Source organism: Henckelia pumila, chromosome 2 (assembly GCF_033568475.1).
Source record: "Henckelia pumila isolate YLH828 chromosome 2, ASM3356847v2, whole genome shotgun sequence".
Classification (NCBI taxonomy): Eukaryota; Viridiplantae; Streptophyta; class Magnoliopsida; order Lamiales; family Gesneriaceae; genus Henckelia; species Henckelia pumila.
In genome coordinates this window covers 30,635,951-30,656,695 of record NC_133121.1, presented here as the reverse complement: position 1 = coordinate 30,656,695, position 20,745 = coordinate 30,635,951, and the positions used below count along the sequence as shown (strand labels likewise).

The following is a 20,745-nucleotide window of genomic DNA, read 5'->3' as shown; positions in this document are numbered from 1 at the left end:
AAATTGCAATTATAAATTTTTGGAGCGTAAATATCATTCTTGGGTTACAACCTCTCTTTTCATTCCAAAGAGAAACAATACTCTCTAAATAGTGGTGAATTAAATTGAACTCTAAATTAATTTTGGAATTTATTGACACTAAATGAAGTGGTTAATAAGTGTAGAATTTATTACAGACTCATTGAACATGTAATATGGTTAATCTATCATATTTTGGAAATGATGAAACTCAAAACCGGTAGATGAGATTCTAGCATATGGGTAATACCTAAATCATGCATCCAACGATTCGTATTTTTACACATATGCGTAATTAATTATATATTGTACGTTGACGTGGCAAATCATGGGACATTAGATCTATCATTGGGGTATTACTCATATGCTAGATTGAAATCTACTCTCAAAACCATTTATTCTCACGTGTTCAACATATCCGATCTTAAATGACATTCAAACAAAAATCACTTTATATAAGAAACATTCACATGAATCAATGTTTTACGATGCTTTGGTTTTTTTAACACCACTTTACAGTAACTCAACTTAATGAATTAACCATATGTGTATTCTTGGTTCGATTTAATTGAAATTTATAAATAGTTTTTAATTAATATATACTCAAATATGAGAAAATATCGAATCTTTATTAATTGTTGTACGTAGAAATAAAAACTCATCATGGAGCTAGTCCCATTTGAACAAAATGATCTTAAAAAGCTTAGGATGCATCGCTTTAGTTAAAGGATCAACTATCATCAATTCAGTGCTGATGTGTTTAATTACCACTTTTTTTTTTCTTTAGCATGTTCTTTATGGCTAAATATTTTATGACTACATGCTTATTCGACTATCGCTTTTTTTTTTTTGGGGGAAATAAATATAGCTGCTAAATTTTCATGAAACATTTTTATGGCGTAGATATTGAGTCTACAATTTTCAGCCCAAAAATGGAACTCTTCAATCATACACCATGTGAAGTAGTCTCAAAATAAGAAATAAACTCGGACTCCATAGTGCAAGTAGCAACCAATGTTTGTTTTGCACTCCTCTAAGATACATCCCACCAGCAAGTAGGGGTGATCGTTTAATATCGGGTATCGGTTATCCGACCTAACCCGATCTGATTGTTAGTTTTTCAAAAATCCGGATTCGGGTAGAACCTAAACCCAAAAATATATTGAATGTCGGTTGGTGTCGGGTATTTTTCTGATACCCAATCGATATCGGGTACCCTACATTTTTATTATTTTTTCAAATTATACCTTGAAGCTTGAGAAACCTGTGTTGTCTTCTTTCTCTGAAACCACCATCCAACTAGAGGTATCAAAATGGGCTAGGCCTATTAGGTTGGCCCGCCCCGCCCTGCCAAATGGTGGGTTGGGGTGGATTGTGGGTTGGCCCGCCAAAACTCGCCAAATTACACGTAGGCCCGCCCCGCCACTTAAAATAGGTGGGTTGGGTTGGGTTGGTGTTTTCTCAACCAGCCTAAAAGGTGGGCACACCTGCCCCGCTCCGCCTAATGGTGAGTTGCGGCGGGTTGTGGGCCAGCTCGCCATGCTAGTCTGTTTTGACACCTGTACACCCAACTGTGATGTCTTCTCTCTTAGTGAGTAATAAAACTAATTCATGAAGTTTCCAAAAGGGTGTTCAAGTTGGTAGAGTAGGTGAACTCTTGTCAGAGATCAGGAGTTCGATTTCCTTTGCCAACACCTTCTTGGACTAGCTTATCGCACGTGGCATGTCCAGTGCGGTTTACCTGACTAGCGTAGTTTGTAGGTTATTGCGTTTTTCCGAGGGTTTACCTAGTACGCAGCGAAAGGTAGCGACTGCGGATTCCCATGTTATAAAAAAAGAAATAAATAAAACTAATTCTAGAAGCAGATTTCCTTTAAATTTTAAATCTTTTTTCGTACTTTACCTGAGAGTATCTAAAGAGGGAATGGAGCTAAAAAAGGACTTGGAGGAAAGGGAATGAAATTAGTAGTGGGATGAATTTGGATGAGATTCATTGGTAGTGTAAGTAAGTTTCCAAGAAACGTCAATGGAGATAAAAGGCTGGACTCAACACAAGCAGTCTACGGTGAGAAGATGAACGCGACCAATTTGGAGATGAAGAAGATGGAAATAGTTGGGAGGCGTGGATCTTGGAGATGGTGCAGCTGGACTTTAACTTTACGTTGTGCTTCATCTAGGATTGTTAGGATTTGAATTTGTGTCCACAAAAGCTTTTTGGTGGCGAGAATAATGAGTGCGAGAGAGTGTGGCTGAAATTTCGGGTAACCGAAGTAGGGAACCTGAAACTACCCAATTTTTTTTTGGGTATCCAAAATTCGGGTAGTGCTTTTGCTCAGGTCGGGTTTGGGTAGTAAAAATCACTACACGATTTTTCGGGTACTCGACCCCAACTACCCAAATTTGGAAAACCCGACTCGACCCTCACCTCTACCAGCAAGAATAATCACGTAATGTAATGTCTGAGAAACCAAAATTCCAATCGCGAGAACTTAATTAATTATTATGAAAAATTATGTGTTTAAATGTTTAGATTATGAGTTTTTATGCAAAAATTTAGTTTTGACGTTTTTCAAGTATTCGTATAATTCATGTGACAAAGGGAATCGAGACTAGCCTATGAATAAAATTTAAGTATTTTTAAAGCAAAATATGTTAACTGTGCAAATTTTTATTGTAAAATTGTGCACTGTATTAAATTTAAAAGTTTAGGGAAGAGAATATTTTTTAAAGAATATATCTTAAGTTTATTGGTCAACTTTGGGCCCATAAGTTATCTGAGAATTTAAATTCAGATTTCAAAATTCAGATTTCTTTCTCTCCTCAATTCACGTTCGAACCTGTCATATTCCCCTTACCCTAGTTCAAATTCTCTAAATGATTCATATATTTTTGTGTCGTTCGATCATGAGAAGGCTAGGATCGTGTTCCCATAGTAAGGATTTCTCATACCAAACATAAAAAGGTAATTTTTATTAAATTCTTGAACCATCAATATCCAAGAAAAATTATATTTTTTGATATGGTTATATGTATTCTAATGTATTTTTTTTTTCTTGCGAGAAATCCTAATGATTGTGAAAGAGCGATGTATGATGGCATGTATTCGTGAAATGTGAGTCGCTTTAGATGAGTTGTGAATATTGATAGGATCGATTGAACCTGTAATGGATCCTCGATTGGTCACTAGTCGGCTGGTCTGCTACTTCGATTGTGATTTTGGTTGTGGTTAGCAACTGGACTCTAGTCTTTTTTGTGCGTCGATGTTAATTGAACAACAGATTGATTATGTACGGAAATAGACCAATTAACAGATTGAACAAGTATCAAATTTCTTGACTGAATATTTGTGTGAGAGAGAGTGCTTAATTGACACAAAGAATTTTTTTCTGGATGTTCGGAGACTGAAACTCCTACGCCACCCCTTTTTCCACCTCGGAAAAATCCATTCTAGAAGGCTTTGACTATTACAATCATTTTACAACAGCCCAATCTAAGACTAGAACTTACACGCAATTGCCTATCTTAGAATTCCTAGAATTAACACAAATTCAGTCCTCGACTGAAATCACTTATAGCTGAATGCATGTGTACAACACTTAACTGATCTATATATAGAGTATTACAATTCGATAGAATTTGCACAATTGATCCTATATTTGATCAAATATATCTTGAGACGTGTGCTTGATCAGTTTGCTTCAATTGTTCTTGAAGCTCTTTGGTTAACTGAGTGAATGCTTTGATAATGCGAGAATATACAGAGTGTGAGAGTTCCACACTTCTTCATATTTCTCAACTGATCTTCATCTGATATTTATAGCTTTGGATTGCAATGATTACATTTGAATTAAATCCGTTCAAACACATATATAATTGTTGCTTTGTCTTTTAGCTTCTGACATCCGTACTCTGTTCTGTGCATTCTTCTCTTCTGCTATTGTGTACATGAAATCTTATTCAAAGGTTATTGTCTTTGACTGATGGTCTCTGAGAAGTTGAACGAATGAACGTACTGTGTTACTTCCAGTTGAGCTTTTATTTAGTTTTCTTGATATATTCAGTCTCGCAAATTGCTTTACTAGTACAATCGTGGTTTCAGTACTCTTGTGGACTAGTTCAATCGTATTTTCATTCAGTTGAGCTTCAGACCAATTAAATTCTTTCGTTGAATTGTCCAGTTTAGTTGGACCATATAAATTGAGTTCTTGGACCGAGTCATTTTAGTTTCAGTTCTTCTGAAAAATTTTCTCAAACACCGAATCCTAGAAAACTAATTTACCAACAAGTATGTTTTGGGTTCAAGGGTTTCAAAGTGTCAAACATTTGGGTTTTTGGGTATTGAGTTGATTTTGATGCGTTTTTGGATTCACCATAGTTTTTTCTATGTTAAGCCCTATATCATGCATGCATGATTCCGAGTGAACTCTTGTGTGCTTGATGCATGAAGTTATCATCGAGTACGTGGAGAACGGCACACGAATAGAGATAACTATACGTAATGCATGATTATTGAAGTATTTTCTTTCCATGAAAGTTATTTTAGATATGAAAACATGATGTTTTATTAAAAGTTAAAGGACGTGTTTACTTCTTTCTAAATAGCGTGAATTTTTTTCAAGAATGAAAGTTTTACGAGCATGATATGAATGAGAATGAATTATAATGATATGATGAGCATAAAAATGTTATTTTGATGTTTATGTGTACTTGTGGTTACAGTACGGGACTGCTGGTGCCCCGGGATGAGCTCCGAGGAGGATCTTTCCAAAACCAAAAATGAAAGAGGTGCATATTGGCTTCGGCTAGTATGAAAAATTACGCATATTGGCTTCGGCTACTATGGGTTGTACGAAATGATTGCTACAACTTAAATTGTAATTCATCCAAGTGTAGGTTGTCTGCAAGTAATATACTCGTGAGTACGAGATCGATCCACGGAGAGGATGTTGTAAGTTTAATTTTAGCAATAATATATTATAGATGAAAATATTATTATAAAACTTCAAATACACAAAATATAAAATTGTCAAGGTTTCAAAGGTTCATTGTTGGTTTATTTAAGATTGTTTAATAAAAATAAATAAAAGAAACTAAAATAAGAATAAACATAAAAGAACAATGAAATATTTAAACAAGTATATCATATAATATAGTTCCCACTATATTAATATCAGTCGATATTTAATACATGGTACCCATAATATATATATAAATGCATAAATATAAATTGACATAAAAGTAAATGTTAGATCAAATCACAATATTTCATTTAGAACAACCGGCAGAGCCACGCTATCGTCAAAATAAAATATATGACTTTATGTTAGATGCGATAAAGTAAATGTTAGTTGCGGAAAAGTAAATGTTATATGCGAGAAAGTAAATGTTAGTTGCGGAAAAGTAAATGTTAGTTGCGATAAAGTAAAAGTTAGATGCGAGAAAGTAAATGTTAGTTCAAATCACAATATATTATTTAGAACAACCGACAGTGTCACGCTATCGTCTAAATAATATATATGACTTTATTATAAATAGATACATATATTTATAGTATATAATTATTGTAGTATTTATTGTATCATATTTGACAACAAATCAAGGTAACCACATTCAAGGTACCAAGCATTTGATGTAAATAGATAACAACAAATCATCCAAAATTATACCTACAAATAAAGATCAATTAGTAAAAATAAAAATAGAAAAGAAAAGAATATACAAAATATAAACAATCTTACTTGACCAACAATGAAACCTTTTCACCTTGACATAAATAGATTTAGCTTTCCATTAACATGAAACTCAAGAATAAAGATAAAAGAAATTTCATACTTGAACTTGAGAAACTTGCACACTCAAACTTTTATTCTCACACACACAATATTTATTTTACAAATGAAGAATTCTCTACACTCTTGCACACTACAAAGCTTATACAACACATCTATTTATAGGCCAAATGAGAGCAAGAGTCCAAGGCTCATTAAATGTGAAATAGTAAAGTTGGTGGGTGCTTGTCTCCTTGAATGTCAATACCATGACCCAACTTTAATTGGCATGTTTGATGCCTTAGACCACCGATTCAGCCTTTCTTTTCAACATAGAACACGTAGGATATTTTGTGTAGATGTGTTTGGACAACTCATTCACCCCTTTTGGATAAAATATGAAATACTTATGATATTTTTACTCCAAGCTAGTCATAGTAAAAGTAAATCTATCTCCATTTTGATGTTTGATTATTTTGATCATCTTAATGAAGTTTTTGGAATTTCTTGTCTTCTACAAAGTTGAAGATGCCTCTTTTGTGATTCTACAGGTTTTGAGGTTACTCCATTATGACCTCTGTAGCTTGAGTAATTTTATTTTTACCAAACCTGCGCAAACCGTAAAATACAACATTTTAGTAAAACATTTAAATATAAACACATAACACTAAAATAATACAACTTCATAATTTTAATTAAACTTAAAATTTAAAACACACTTTTTAACATATAAATAATTACAAATTTTAAGTTTCATCACACCCCCAAACCGGCTAATTACTAGTCCCTTAGTAATAAAATATCATAAAATATCATAAAATATCATAAAATCACAAGTTAGATTTTTATTCCTTAATATATATATTCAAATTTGCAAACTTTGAAATTTTAAAAACACACTTGTGAGGAGATCATATGTTTATTTATAAATCTCATTATCAACCAATATATTAATATGTAATTGGATGGGCTATACATATATATTTCACACAATATCAAAATATTAAATATATATAATTTTTTTTACATAAATATTTTCTAAAAACTTTGAGAATAATATAATTAAAAGGATAATAGAAATCATTTTCATAACATGTATATCATCAGGAATATTAATGTAAAAGTCTCAACTCCATATTCTCTCGGGTTAAAGTATTTCATATATAGCTGTTTTTCACTCATGGAGTTGGAAGAAAATTATACACTCTTTGAAAATGGCTAGTAAAGCAGACAATCAAATAACCTAATATTGAAAATAAGATAGGATGATTTACAAAGAATAAACCCATTTTTTTTTTTGTTTTTTTTTTTTTGTTTTTTTGTTTTTTTTTTGTTTTTTTTGTTTTTTTGCTTGGCTGCAAAATTGTTTTTACATAATCAAATACCTCCAATAAACTTTGAAAATGTAACATTTTTTTTCAAAGTTTATTTATTTTTTTTATTTTTTATGAGGTAAATCTATTACATTAATAATTATAGTAGAGATATTAATACTCTACATCTTTACAATCAAACTTCAAACAACTTTGCAGCCAATTTTCATTTTTCTTTTTTTTTTCTTTTTTTTTTTTTCAAAATGGGTTTAATCTAGTAATCAACCATTTCTTAATAATCAATAAAAGCTTATAAGTTGTTTTCTCAATTCTTACCCCTCACTCACAAAATTTATGTGAGTAACTATTGAACTTTTACAAATTAATTCCCTCAATTATACATGTTATTATTTATTCAATCAATATCACTTTAATTATATACTCATAAAAGTTTTAGAAAATATGTATTTGAAAACACACAATTATATATTATTTATAACTTATATCCCATCAATTATATATTTTCTATTAAATTGATAAAAAGAAGAATAAATAAACATCTATACAAAAAGACTTCATTTTCTTAGTAGTTTGCAATTTAAATATATACGGAATATTAAAATCTAATCTATTGTGATAAGATGATAAATAAAAACTAATGCGTGTCAGGAGTTTTTGACTCCTTACTCTGCCATTGAAAAAGAAAAATAAATATTATTATAGAAATATATTTTTTTAAAAATTTTAAATTTTTTTTTTTTTTTTTTAAGAAAAATAAAGAGTACATGATGAAAGAGATATCACCTGGAATTATTGAAGATGAGGAACAAACACAAACCATTTCATGACATGTTGAATCAATGATCCAGTTTTCTTTTCTTACTGGTTGGTTGAGACCAATTGATCTTTGTTATAGCTGAATCAGGTTGATGAACAAAAGCTTGGAGATCATCAATTAATTGGTCTTCATTCGAAGCAGAGATGAGCATCCTTCGTGAATTTTCTGAAATAAAATTTTGTTCCACGGCTACATCAAGAAAAGTCAACAAACCATCATAATAGTTATTGATATTCAACAAGCCAACAGGTTTATTATGGATATTAAGTTGTGCCCAAGAAACAACATGAAAAATTTCTTCTAAAGTACCAAAACCACCAGGCAAGGCAATAAAAGCATCAGAATTTTCTATCATTTTAGTTATTCTCTCGTACATTGATGAAACTTTCAACTCTTCCCCAACCGTAACACCTGTAATATTTCCTTCAGCTAAAGCTGTAGGAATAATACCCAAAACCTGACTACCTCCAAGATGAGCTGCTGTTGAAATAGATCCCATTAACCCAATATTGCCTCCTCCGTAAACCAAGTGAATTTTTCTCTCTGCTAAATTTTTTTCAAGATTAATTGCTGTATCAACAAATATTTCATTCTTTCCAGTATTAGAACCACAAAAGACACAAATATTTTTCAATTTTTGTGAAGAAGATCCTGTCATGTTTTTTTCTTTTCTTTTAAAAAATATAGAGAGAGTTGAGTGATTTTATAAGGAAAACAAGGAATAAGACAGAAATAGGAATACAGATGTGAACAAAATGATGAAAATAGTAAAAAAAAATAATATATAATAATAACATGCATGCGTATAAACAGTGATGTGATTGTGGCTCACAGTGTTCCTTCAATATTTATGAGTCGAGGGTTGTCTTACCATCCAATTTTCTTATAAATTGGCAAATAGGGTCTTTTTTAGTCAGATTCTCAAGACCATCACCATGACGCTGCGCTTGGAATAGTTTTCATAAACGGAGAAGTTGACCTTGTACATCTCCACTAGAATGCGTCTCAAGAGTCAATGAGATATCATCCAATGACTCTTTACTCAGCCCATTCTTAATGAAATCAATTTTATCTTCTCTATTTGTGGAAACATATCCCAAAGATCTGCATTGTCTATTACAAGTCCATCTGGCACAATTATGACAAACATCTAACCTTTTAGCCCTTCTTTTCTTCGCATAGGTACTTTTTCCTAGTCCAGACATATTTCGAACAAGTAAGAATTTTGGAACTTCACCACCTAATCGAACCTTGGCTTCAATTATAAGACGAATATCCTCCGGGATTCCTTTTTGCATAAGCATTCTCAATCTTTCACATCTGCCTTCATAAATCATTCTCAGAATTTTTTTAGAAACAGATGGAAAATATTTACCAAGTTTTTTGATAGCTTCATCCATAATATATATTTATATATATATATATTCAATTATTTTGGGAAATTGAAATAAAACCGACTGAAAGTAGTCACGGAGTACCGTTATCCGCCACTTAACCGGGAAGTGAACTCAATTCTGCAAAAATAAAATAAAAATATAAGTAACAATTAAGTTGGATCATATAAAGGCATAAACTCTTCATTAAGAACTTCATTTTTTATAAACGGTTTAAGTCTTTGCCCATTAACTTTAAATACATTATTATTTTTAGGATTTTTAACATCAACAGCACCATGAGGATAGACAAATTTAACAATAAATGGTCCAGACCATCGCGATCTAAGTTTTCCTGGAAACAAATGCAAGCGAGAATTATAAAGTAAAACTTTTTGTCCGATTTCAAAAGATTTTCTCATAATATTTTTATCATGAAATGCTTTTGTTTTATCTTTATAAATCTTTGCATTTTCATATGCATCATTTCTTAATTCTTCTAGTTCATTTAATTGCAATTTTCTTGATTTAGATGCATCATCTAAATTAGTATTAAACGCTTTAATTGCCCAATAAGCTTTATGTTCAATTTCAACAGGTAAATGACAATGCTTTCCAAAAACTAATCTATATGGTGACATCCCCAATGATGTTTTAAATGCAGTTCTATATGCCCATAATGCATCACTTAATCTTAAAGACCAATCTTTTCGATTTGGATTGACTGTTTTTTCCAAAATTTGTTTTATTTCTTTATTTGCAAGTTCAACCTGACCATTCGTTTGAGGGTGATATGGAGTAGAAACTTTATGTGTAATACCATATTTTCTTAACAACGAAGAAAATGATTTATTTATAAAATGACTTCCCCCATCACTTATTATAGCTCTAGGTATTCCAAATCGACTAAAAATATTTTCTTTCAAAAATTTTATCACAACTTTATGATCATTAGTTCTACATGCAATTGCTTCAATCCATTTTGAAACATAATCGACAGCTACTAAAATATAAGTGAATCCAAAAGATAATGGAAATGGACCCATAAAATCTATTCCCCAACTGTCATATATTTCAATAATCATGATTTGATTTAAAGGCATCATGTTTCGTTTTGAAATTGAACCCATTTTCTGACAATTTTCACAAGATTTGCAAAATGAATGTGTATCTTTGAATAAAGAAGGCCAATAAAATCCACATTGAAAGATTTTTGCAGCTGTTTTCTTTGACGAAAAATGACCTCCACATGCCTCAGAATGACAAAATTTAATGACACTACTTACCTCATTGTCGGGTATGCATCGTCGAAAAATTTGATCAGGACAATACTTAAACAAATAAGGATCATCCCAATAAAATTTTTTGACCTCTTTCAAGAATTTATTTTTATCTTGTGAACTCCAATGAGAAGGCATTTTATTTGTCACAAGAAAATTTACAATATTAGCAAACCAAGGCATAGTAGTAGCATAAAATAGTTGATCATCCGGAAAATTTTCATTTATTGGTATTTCATTTTGAGATGATTCAGAAATTATTCTTGATAAATGATCGGCTACTACATTTTTTTTCCTTTTTTATCTTTTATTACAAGATCAAATTCTTGTAACAACAAAATCCATCTTATTAATCTCGGCTTAGCATCTTGTTTATTTGATAAATATTTTATGGCAGAATGATCAGTGTAAACAATAGTAGTAGAACCAATTAAATAGGATCGAAATTTATCTAATGCAAACACTACTGAAAGTAATTCTTTTTCAGTTGTTGAATAATTGATTTGAGCACTATTTAAGGTTCTACTTGCATAATAGATCACATAAGGTTTACCTTCTTTTCTTTGTCCTAACACGGCTCCTACAGCATAATCACTTGCATCACACATTAATTCAAATGGTAAAGACCAATCAGGAGGTTGTAAAATAGGTGATGTAGTTAAAAGATTAATTATTTTTTTAAAAGCAGTTTCACATTCTTGAGTCCATTCAAATTGTGCATCTTTTGTTAAAAGATTTGAAATTGGTTTCGATATTATGCTAAAATTTTTTATAAATCTTCTATAAAATCCCGCATGACCCAAAAATGATCGAATTTCTTTGATCGTGTTTGGTGATGGTAGATTAGCAATAACATCAACCTTAGCTTTATCAACTTCAATTCCTTTTTCAGATATGACATGCCCTAACACAATTCCGGATTTAACCATGTAGTGACATTTTTCCCAATTTAAAACAAGATTTTTTTCTTCACATCTTTTTAAAACTTCTTCCAAATTTTTAAGACAGTTTTCAAATGAGTTTCCAAAAACAGTTATATCATCCATAAAAACTTCCACAAATTCTTCAATCATGTCACTAAAAATACTTAGCATGCATCTTTGAAAAGTAGTCGGGGCATTACATAAACCAAATGGCATTCTTTTAAAAGCAAAAGTTCCGAACGGACAAGTGAAAGTAGTTTTTTCTTGATCTTCTAATGATATTGGTATTTGATAATACCCCGAATACCCATCAAGAAAACAATAATAAGGATTACCTGCCACTTTCTCTAAAATTTGATCTAAAAATGGTAACGGAAAGTGATCTTTTCTAGTTGCATCATTTAATTTTCTATAATCAATGCACATACGCCAACTAGATGGAATCCTAGCTTGTAATAATTCTCCCTTTTCATTTTTTATAACAGTGATGCCTGATTTTTTTGGTACTACTTGTGTTGGACTTACCCATTTACTATCCGAGATTGGATAAATTATTCCGGCATCTAATAGTTTTAAAACTTCATTTTTAACAACTTCTTTCATGTGTGGATTTAATCTTCTTTGTGGTTGTTGATATGTTTTAGCATTTTCTTCCAAATGAATTTTATGTGTGAAGATTAAAGGATTTATACCTTTTATATCTTGCAAAGTCCATCCAATTGCATTTTTGTGTTTTTTAAGTAGTGTTATTAAATCTTCTTCTTGTTTTGGTAAGAGGGTAGAAGATATTACAATAGGATATGTTTGATTTTCACCAAGAAAAGCATATTTTAGTTCTATTGGCAAGGGTTTTAATTCAAGTTTTGGATGATCATTTTCTTTTACTTCTTCAAGTTCATTAATTTCTTCAAATAACTTTGATTTAAAAACATTTTTTGAATCAAAACTTTCCACTAAACAAACTTCAGATTGTTGATTTAAGTTTTCTTGGTGTATATTTTCTTCCACAATTGTTTCTATTGCATTATCATCTTCATCTTCATTAATACTTGGTTGTTTACATAAATTGAACACATTAAGTTCTAAAGTCATATTTCCAAAAGACAATTTCATTATTCCATTTCGACAATTAATTAAAGCATTTGAAGTTGCTAGAAATGGACGTCCCAATATTACTGGAATTTCGTTATGTACTTCTATTGGTTGTGTATCCAAGACAATAAAATCCACAGGATATATGAATTTATCGACTTGAACTAACACATCTTCTACGATACCTCTAGGTATTTTGATTGACATATCAGCTAGTAAAAGAGTAACAGATGTAGGTTTTAAATCTCCCAACTTAAGCTTTTCATAAACTGAATAAGGAATTAAATTCACACTTGCTCCCAAATCTAACAAAGCTTTTTTAATTTTATTTTTTCCAATAATACATGAAATTGTTGGACAACCGGGATCTTTATATTTCAAGGTAGAATTATTTTGAATAATAGAACTTACTTGCTCCGTTAAGAATGCTTTCTTCTTTACATGCAATTGTCTTTTTACAGTACATAAATCTTTTAAAAACTTTGCATAAGAAGGCACTTGTTTAATAGCATCTAATAATGGAATATTTATTTTTACTTGTTTAAAAACTTCATAAATATCAGAATCATTTTTTTGTTTTTTATTATTAACTAATGCATGAGGGAAAGGAACATGTTTATTTGACTCACATATTATTTCAGATAATTTATCATCAACTTTCTTAATCTTAGGACTCAAAGTATCATCTTTCTCGAAAGTATCAAGATTTTCATCCTTACTCTTTGAGTTTGACTGATCTTTGTTTTCATCACTATATGGATCATTAACTATTTTACCACTTCTAAGAGTAATAACAGATTTTACTTGATCAAATTTTTCTTGATTTTGATTTTTAGGATTAGGTTGTGGTTGAGATGGAAATTTTCCTTTTTCATGAATATTAAGTGCAGATGCAAATTTTGCAAGAGTTTCTTTCAAATCATTCATAGATTGAATGTTTTGAATATTGATAGACTCTTGCTTTTGAATGTATGCATGAATTTCATCTTCAAAATTTTTTCTTGGAGGTGGGATATAAGGAGCATAACCTTGATGATTTTGGTTATTTTGAAAAGGTTGTTGTGAAGGTTGTGCATTATTATCGTTCCTCCAACTAAAATTGGGATGATTTCTCCAACCAGGATTGTATGTTTGTGAAAAAGGATCTAATGTTGGTTTTTTAAAATTGTTAACATAATTGGCTTGTTCATGGAGACATTCTTTAAATGAAGGCAAAGTAGGACAATTTTTTGTAAGATGATCATGTGTGTCACATATATGACAAACAATTTCTTGAACACTTTTTAATTGATCACTCTTTTTCATTTCTAATGACTCGATTTTTCTTGCTAAAGATGCAAGTTTAGCTTGAACATCTACATCATCTTTAAGATGATAAATACCACCCCTATTTGTTGAATTATTGGTTTTACTTGGTGGTTCAATTGAGCCTATATTATCCCAATTTTGAGCATTTTCTGCTAATGACTCCAAATATTCCATAGCTTCATTTGGGTTTTTATCTTCAAAAGTTCCATTACACATGAATTCTATCATTTGCCTATCTTTAGGTATTAAACCTTCATAAAAGTGAGAAACTATTCTCCATATTTCAAAACCATGATGTGGGCATGTATTAAGTAACTCTTTATATCTATCCCAACATTGATAAAATGTTTCCCCTTGTTTTTGAGAAAAAGTTGTAATTTGTCTTTTAAAAGAGTTTGTTCTATGGGAAGGAAAAAACTTTTTTAGAAATTGTTGTTGCATTTCTTCCCATGATCTTATTGAACTTGATCTCAAATTTCGCAACCATGTTTTAGCTTTATCTTTTAAGAAAAAAGGGAAAAGCTTTAATCGAACAGTATCCATGCTACAATTTTGATCATTATAAGTGTTGCAAACCTCCTCAAATTCTCTTAAATGCAAATATGGATTTTCAGAATCTAAGCCATGAAAATTTGGTAAAAGTTGAATGACTTGTGGCTTAAAATTGAAATTAGATGCATCAGGAGGAAAAACTAAACAAGATGGTGTACTAGTTCTATTGGATTCATATGGTGCCTAAGTGTTCTTGGTTGTTCATGTTCTTGATGATGATGATTATTATTATTATCATCTTGATTATTAGAATTATCGTCCATGTTTAAAATATTTTCAGTTACTCGAACAAGTCTACCACTTTGTTTACGACTCCAAACAATCATACAATAAAAAACAACATACTATTTACATAATAACAAAATTAAACTTAATTTATACCTCCCCGGCAACGGCGCCAAAAACTTGCTACAACTTAAATTGTAATTCACCCAAGTGTAGGTTGTCTGCAAGTAATATACTCGTGAGTACGAGATCGATCCACGGAGAGGATGTTGTAAGTTTAATTTTAGCAATAATATATTATAGATGAAAATATTATTATAAAACTTCAAATACACAAATTATAAAATTGTCAAGGTTTCAAAGGTTCATTGTTGGTTTATTTAAGATTGTTTAATAAAAATAAATAAAAGAAACTAAAATAAGAATAAACATAAAAGAACAATGAAATATTTAAACAAGTATATCATATAATATAGTTCCCACTATATTAATATCAGTCGATATTTAATACATAGTACCCATAATATATATATAAATGCATAAATATAAATTGACATAAAAGTAAATGTTAGATCAAATCACAATATTTCATTTAGAACAACCGGCAGAGCCACGCTATCGTCAAAATAAAATATATGACTTTATGTTAGATGCGATAAAGTAAATGTTAGTTGCGGAAAAGTAAATGTTATATGCGAGAAAGTAAATGTTAGTTGCGGAAAAGTAAATGTTAGTTGCGATAAAGTAAAAGTTAGATGCGAGAAAGTAAATGTTAGTTCAAATCACAATATATTATTTAGAACAACCGACAGTGTCACGCTATCGTCTAAATAATATATATGACTTTATTATAAATAGATACATATATTTATAGTATATAATTATTGTAGTATTTATTGTATCATATTTGACAACAAATCAAGGTAACCACATTCAAGGTACCAAGCATTTGATGTAAATAGATAACAACAAATCATCCAAAATTATACCTACAAATAAAGATCAATTAGTAAAAATAAAAATAGAAAAGAAAAGAATATACAAAATATAAACAATCTTACTTGACCAACAATGAAACTTTTTCACCTTGACATAAATAGATTTAGCTTTCCATTAACATGAAACTCAAGAATAAAGATAAAAGAAATTTCATACTTGAACTTGAGAAACTTGCACACTCAAACTTTTATTCTCACACACACAATATTTATTTTACAAATGAAGAATTCTCTACACTCTTGCACACTACAAAGCTTATACAACACATCTATTTATATGCCAAATGAGAGCAAGAGTCCAAGGCTCATTAAATGTGAAATAGTAAAGTTGGTGGGTGCTTGTCTCCTTGAATGTCAATACCATGACCCAACTTTAATTGGCATGTTTGATGCCTTAGACCACCGATTCAGCCTTTCTTTTCAACATAGAACACGTAGGATATTTTGTGTAGATGTGTTTGGACAACTCATTCACCCCTTTTGGATAAAATATGAAATACTTATGATATTTTTACTCCAAGCTGGTCATAGTAAAAGTAAATCTATCTCCATTTTGATGTTTGATTATTTTGATCATCTTAATGAAGTTTTTGGAATTTTTTGTCTTCTACAAAGTTGAAGATGCCTCTTTTGTGATTCTACAGGTTTTGAGGTTACTCCATTATGACCTCTGTAGCTTGAGTAATTTTATTTTTACCAAACCTGCGCAAACCGTAAAATACAACATTTTAGTAAAACATTTAAATATAAACACATAACACTAAAATAATACAACTTCATAATTTTAATTAAACTTAAAATTTAAAACTCACTTTTTAACATATAAATAATTACAAATTTTAAGTTTCATCAATGATATACCTAGGTTGTGCAACTATTTACATTATCATGGAAGTCAATGAATATGCTCTAATAGTTTCCACATTTGCATGTATTTTATCACCCAAAAGTAAAGAAAGTTTTATCCTTACGATTTGATCACGTCCTACGCATGTCTTATGATTTCATTATGTATTCAATATTACTTGGGTTTTCTTGTTAAGTTTTTAGACTTACAATTCTTTGATGATGCATGTGAGGAAGATACTGCTAATGGTCTTCATGTTTGACAAGAAACGGAGTAGCGTGGAAGCGAGGAGTTGCATGACCCGGCTGTCCGAGAACATTATGTCGAGCATGTACATGAAAATTTATGCATCTTAATTTCGTTAGGCATGTTTTATGATTCATTATTTAGCGTATTATTTTAATATATAAAATTTTATAGTTTCATGTTTTGCATGTATGAAGAAGTTTTTACGTTCCCGTATGAGAATCGTGTGATAATCAAATTTTTAACATTTTTATTTTCTTCAAGGATTTTTTTATACAAGTATTTGAGTCATTTGAATAAATTTAATCTTAGGCATGATATTTGAAATTGAGAGCACGAAACATGTTTTTGTCTTTACAAAAAAATAAAATTATTTCAGCATGTTTCCGCATCCTAGCTATTTTCATGAAAATGAATGAGAAATCCAGGATGTCACAGTTGGTATCAGAGTGGTCGTTTTTGTGGACAATACGTGCATGCATCTCGCTAAGGACTCGAATACTTTCATCGCCATGTCTGTAAGATTTATGTTTTAATGATAAAGTTATGATTTTATTTATATTTATGATCACGTATTGTATGAAAACCGTGAGTTGGTGATTTTGATGGATTCATGAATTTATAATTGTCAAGTGTAACCGATCTATTTAAGAGTAGCGTAGAATCGATTATTGTATTACTGCAATTTTTTTTCACGAAAGTTATGTTCATTATGAAAGCAAGAATTTTTATGAATATAAAGATGATGTGATCATTTTCTTTAATTAGCATGTATGATTTTGAAGCACAAAAAAATTTAAAGAGCATGACATGAAAAGTTTATGATGATGTTTCATGACGATGATATATGATTTGAAGTTATGTATGCATGAAAGAAAATATTTTGATGTGTATGTGTTCTTGTGATAGCAGTATGAGATTGATACTCCGGATTGAGCCCCGAAAGAGCCTTTCTAAAAGAATGAAAGTTTGATGTGCATATCGAAGACGGTCATTATGGACGATACACTTATTGGATTCGGCTGGTATGGGTTGTACCAAATTTTATATGTTTGTTGTACAACGACCGTGATCATGAGAACCCAATGTGCTCATAAATGGTGGCTACCACAATTTCATGTATTTCATCACGCAAAAGGGAAGAATTTTTATGTCCATTATTTCATATGCATGATGTGATTTTCTAGTCACGCCTATGTATTATGTTTTTATTATGTACTAGTTATGTAATGAAAGTTTCTTTTTGAGTCCTTAGAATCACTATGCTTGAATAGTGTAGGTGAAGATGCCTTAAATGATTTCATTGATGAGTTCACAGAGGGACATGAGGAGGAGTAGCTGAGAGGGCGGGAAAAGACATGCACATGTGCGCTGTCCGAAGAAGCCTTTTTTTTAAATTGAGCATCATTAAACACTTGTGTTTTTGTAAAATTTTGGGAATATGGTTGTAAAATAAAGAACAAAGTTTTATTCTTTTGAGCATTTTATGAATGTTCTTCGGTGCTCAATTATTTTTAAATTAAATTTTTTTATTATGTATTTTTAAGAATTTAAATGGATGTATGTTCTCAAGTGGCGCCCTCGAGAGTCGGGGACTTCACAGCTTGGAATCAGAGAGGTTGGTTCTGTAAGACAGCACGTGCATGCACTCTCGCCAACAACTCGGATGCTTCGTCTTCATGTGTGTAAGATTTTAAGGTTTTCATTGATAAAACTTCAAGATATTATGATAGGGTTACGATTTATGTATGTTAAAGGTTATATTTTTACTATGTAAAAGTCGTGAATGAGTGATGTTGAAACGAACCTAACTCATAATTTTTTTTTAAATATTACATATATGCCCATACATATATGCATCTATACTTAAAAATATATTTTCATGAAATTTAATACATAATAAAAAACGATTTCATTCAAAACTTAAATATTCGAACACATTATAAATTCATGCGTAAATATTAAATAACGTAAAATGCGGAAAATATTTTGATACAATCCCATAATCGTTGAAACATAAAAGCGCGAAGGTCACGGGTGTGCTAGCTTGCCACGAATGCTCAGAGGTCCTCGCCGCCAGTCAGGACCACAACATCATGACTAACATCATACTCACCTGCACACCATTTAGATCTAGTGAGCCTAAAGGCCCAGCATGCTCTACCTTTAATAACGAGTACTACTAAATAAAACCACATGCAAGCACATAACGTATATAAAAATAACCTGAGGATTCTAATGCATAAACTTCGTCGTAATCTAAATCATAATATAATACGTAACATAATACATAACATAAGCATTGAAATATCATAAACATAAAAATTATTTTCCTGTGGGTCATATCAGTGAAGTGTGACCATAAACATAAGCGATTGATCAATTTATAAACCAACATATGCGGCAGCGATGTTCACCCAGCCTTAACACGGGGATTCCCTACGCCTCTTATGCCACTTCACCCAACCTTAACACGGGGATCCGTAGGCTCTGAACATAATTGTCCCAATTCACATCAACTTCCCAAAAATATTTCCTTTACATGCCCTTAATATTAACATAAAATATATGCATGAAGCATAAACTTCAAAATATCATCTTCCTTAAAATTATGCCCGTAAATATATATTTAATTTATTTTCCATAAAAATCATATTTATATCAAAATATACATATACATCTATTAAATATATATTTACGAACTATTTTGTTTGTCACTGACTAGTTCGAGTTGCTGCCCCTTAACTAAAGCCCTTAAACTTATATCCGTTCGATAACACTTAGATTGACTCATTAACACTTAAACTGACCCAATAATACTTAGACTAGCCCAATCACACTTAAATTGATCAAATTAGACTAAGATTGACCCAATAGTACTTAGTCCAACTTAGAACTTAGCTCAACAAATAAATTAAACAACTAAGGCTCATTAACAAATTTAGCTCAATTTTTAAATTAAGCCTCCAATACTATATTAAGCCTCATAAGCATGGCTCAATAAATAAATCAATTCATTCAAGCCCAAATAACACTTTATCGCAAATAAACAACTCAAGCCCAATAAATAAGTTAAGCTCAATAAACATTTTAGGTCCAATAACTAAATTAAGCTCAATGAATAAACTAAACACTTAGACTCTTAAATAAATTATCCGGCCCAAAATAAATAATCCAGACCCAAATCATAACATATGATCCTAATTGTAACGCCCCGTTTTTATCTTAAATGAGTTTATTTGAGTTAATCGAAGATTACAGAGTTCACGAGCCGACTCGATTTTGATCAGGGTCTATTTTGTAAATTTTGGATTTTTCAGGGACTAAAACGCAAATATCGGTTTTATTAGATATTTATAAGGGAAATGACTTGTATTATTCATTCATCACCTTCCCTTAGCCGCCTCCCCTCCATTGAAACGCTTTAAACCTTTCTCCAAGCTCCCAGATTTCAGTCCGAGCTCGATCCGGCCGTTGGAAATTATTTCTGAAGGCAGATTATCGATCACTACAGCGAGAGCTCCGTTATATTGTAAGTTCTTCTTTGATCGGATACATTCTAGTTTTTGGATGTTGTTAGAATCGTTTGAGATTCGAGAATGTTGTTCTCTACAAAGTTCTGATCGTTTATTATCTGTCGGTTTTGAATTAGAGCGACGTTCGGATTTGTTATGATTTTTGGAAGCCATTTTCGAAAATGTGGATTTTGAGATTGATGGGTTTGCTTTGTTTTGGTTGTCTTAGCATTGTTATGAGGTTATATCGCTATTGAACTGCTGTCTGCATTGTCGGGTTGTTCAGTTATAGCCGTTATGCCGTCGGTTTGAGTTTTGGAGATTTGAACCGTTTTTGAAGTTGTTGAACTTGTATTGTAAGTTGATCTTGGTTATTGATCTTGTATTTCATCTGGACAGATTCGTTTGGAGTTTGTCAAGCCAGAGTTAACAACATTTTGATCGTCAAG

At 31.0% G+C, this 20,745-nt stretch overlaps 1 protein-coding gene and 1 non-coding gene across 2 annotated transcripts; one reads left to right on the top strand and one right to left on the bottom strand.

The window, feature by feature from the left end:
- Positions 1 to 2,041: 2,041 nt before the first annotated feature.
- On the bottom strand, positions 2,042 to 14,141 carry LOC140877456 (uncharacterized). The gene is made up of 7 exons (XM_073280992.1): positions 13,965 to 14,141; positions 13,689 to 13,750; positions 13,355 to 13,479; positions 12,499 to 12,718; positions 10,597 to 10,765; positions 10,081 to 10,563; positions 2,042 to 2,191 (listed from the first exon to the last, which is right to left on the bottom strand). The coding sequence occupies exons 1-7, from the start codon at positions 14,139 to 14,141 to the stop codon at positions 2,042 to 2,044; spliced, it is 1,386 nt and encodes a 461-aa protein (XP_073137093.1).
- A 58-nt stretch (positions 14,142 to 14,199) lies between these two features.
- Positions 14,200 to 14,310, top strand: LOC140885772 (small nucleolar RNA R71). The gene has a single exon (XR_012151188.1). It is a non-coding gene; the product is annotated as a small nucleolar RNA R71 (small nucleolar RNA).
- Positions 14,311 to 20,745: the final 6,435 nt, after the last annotated feature.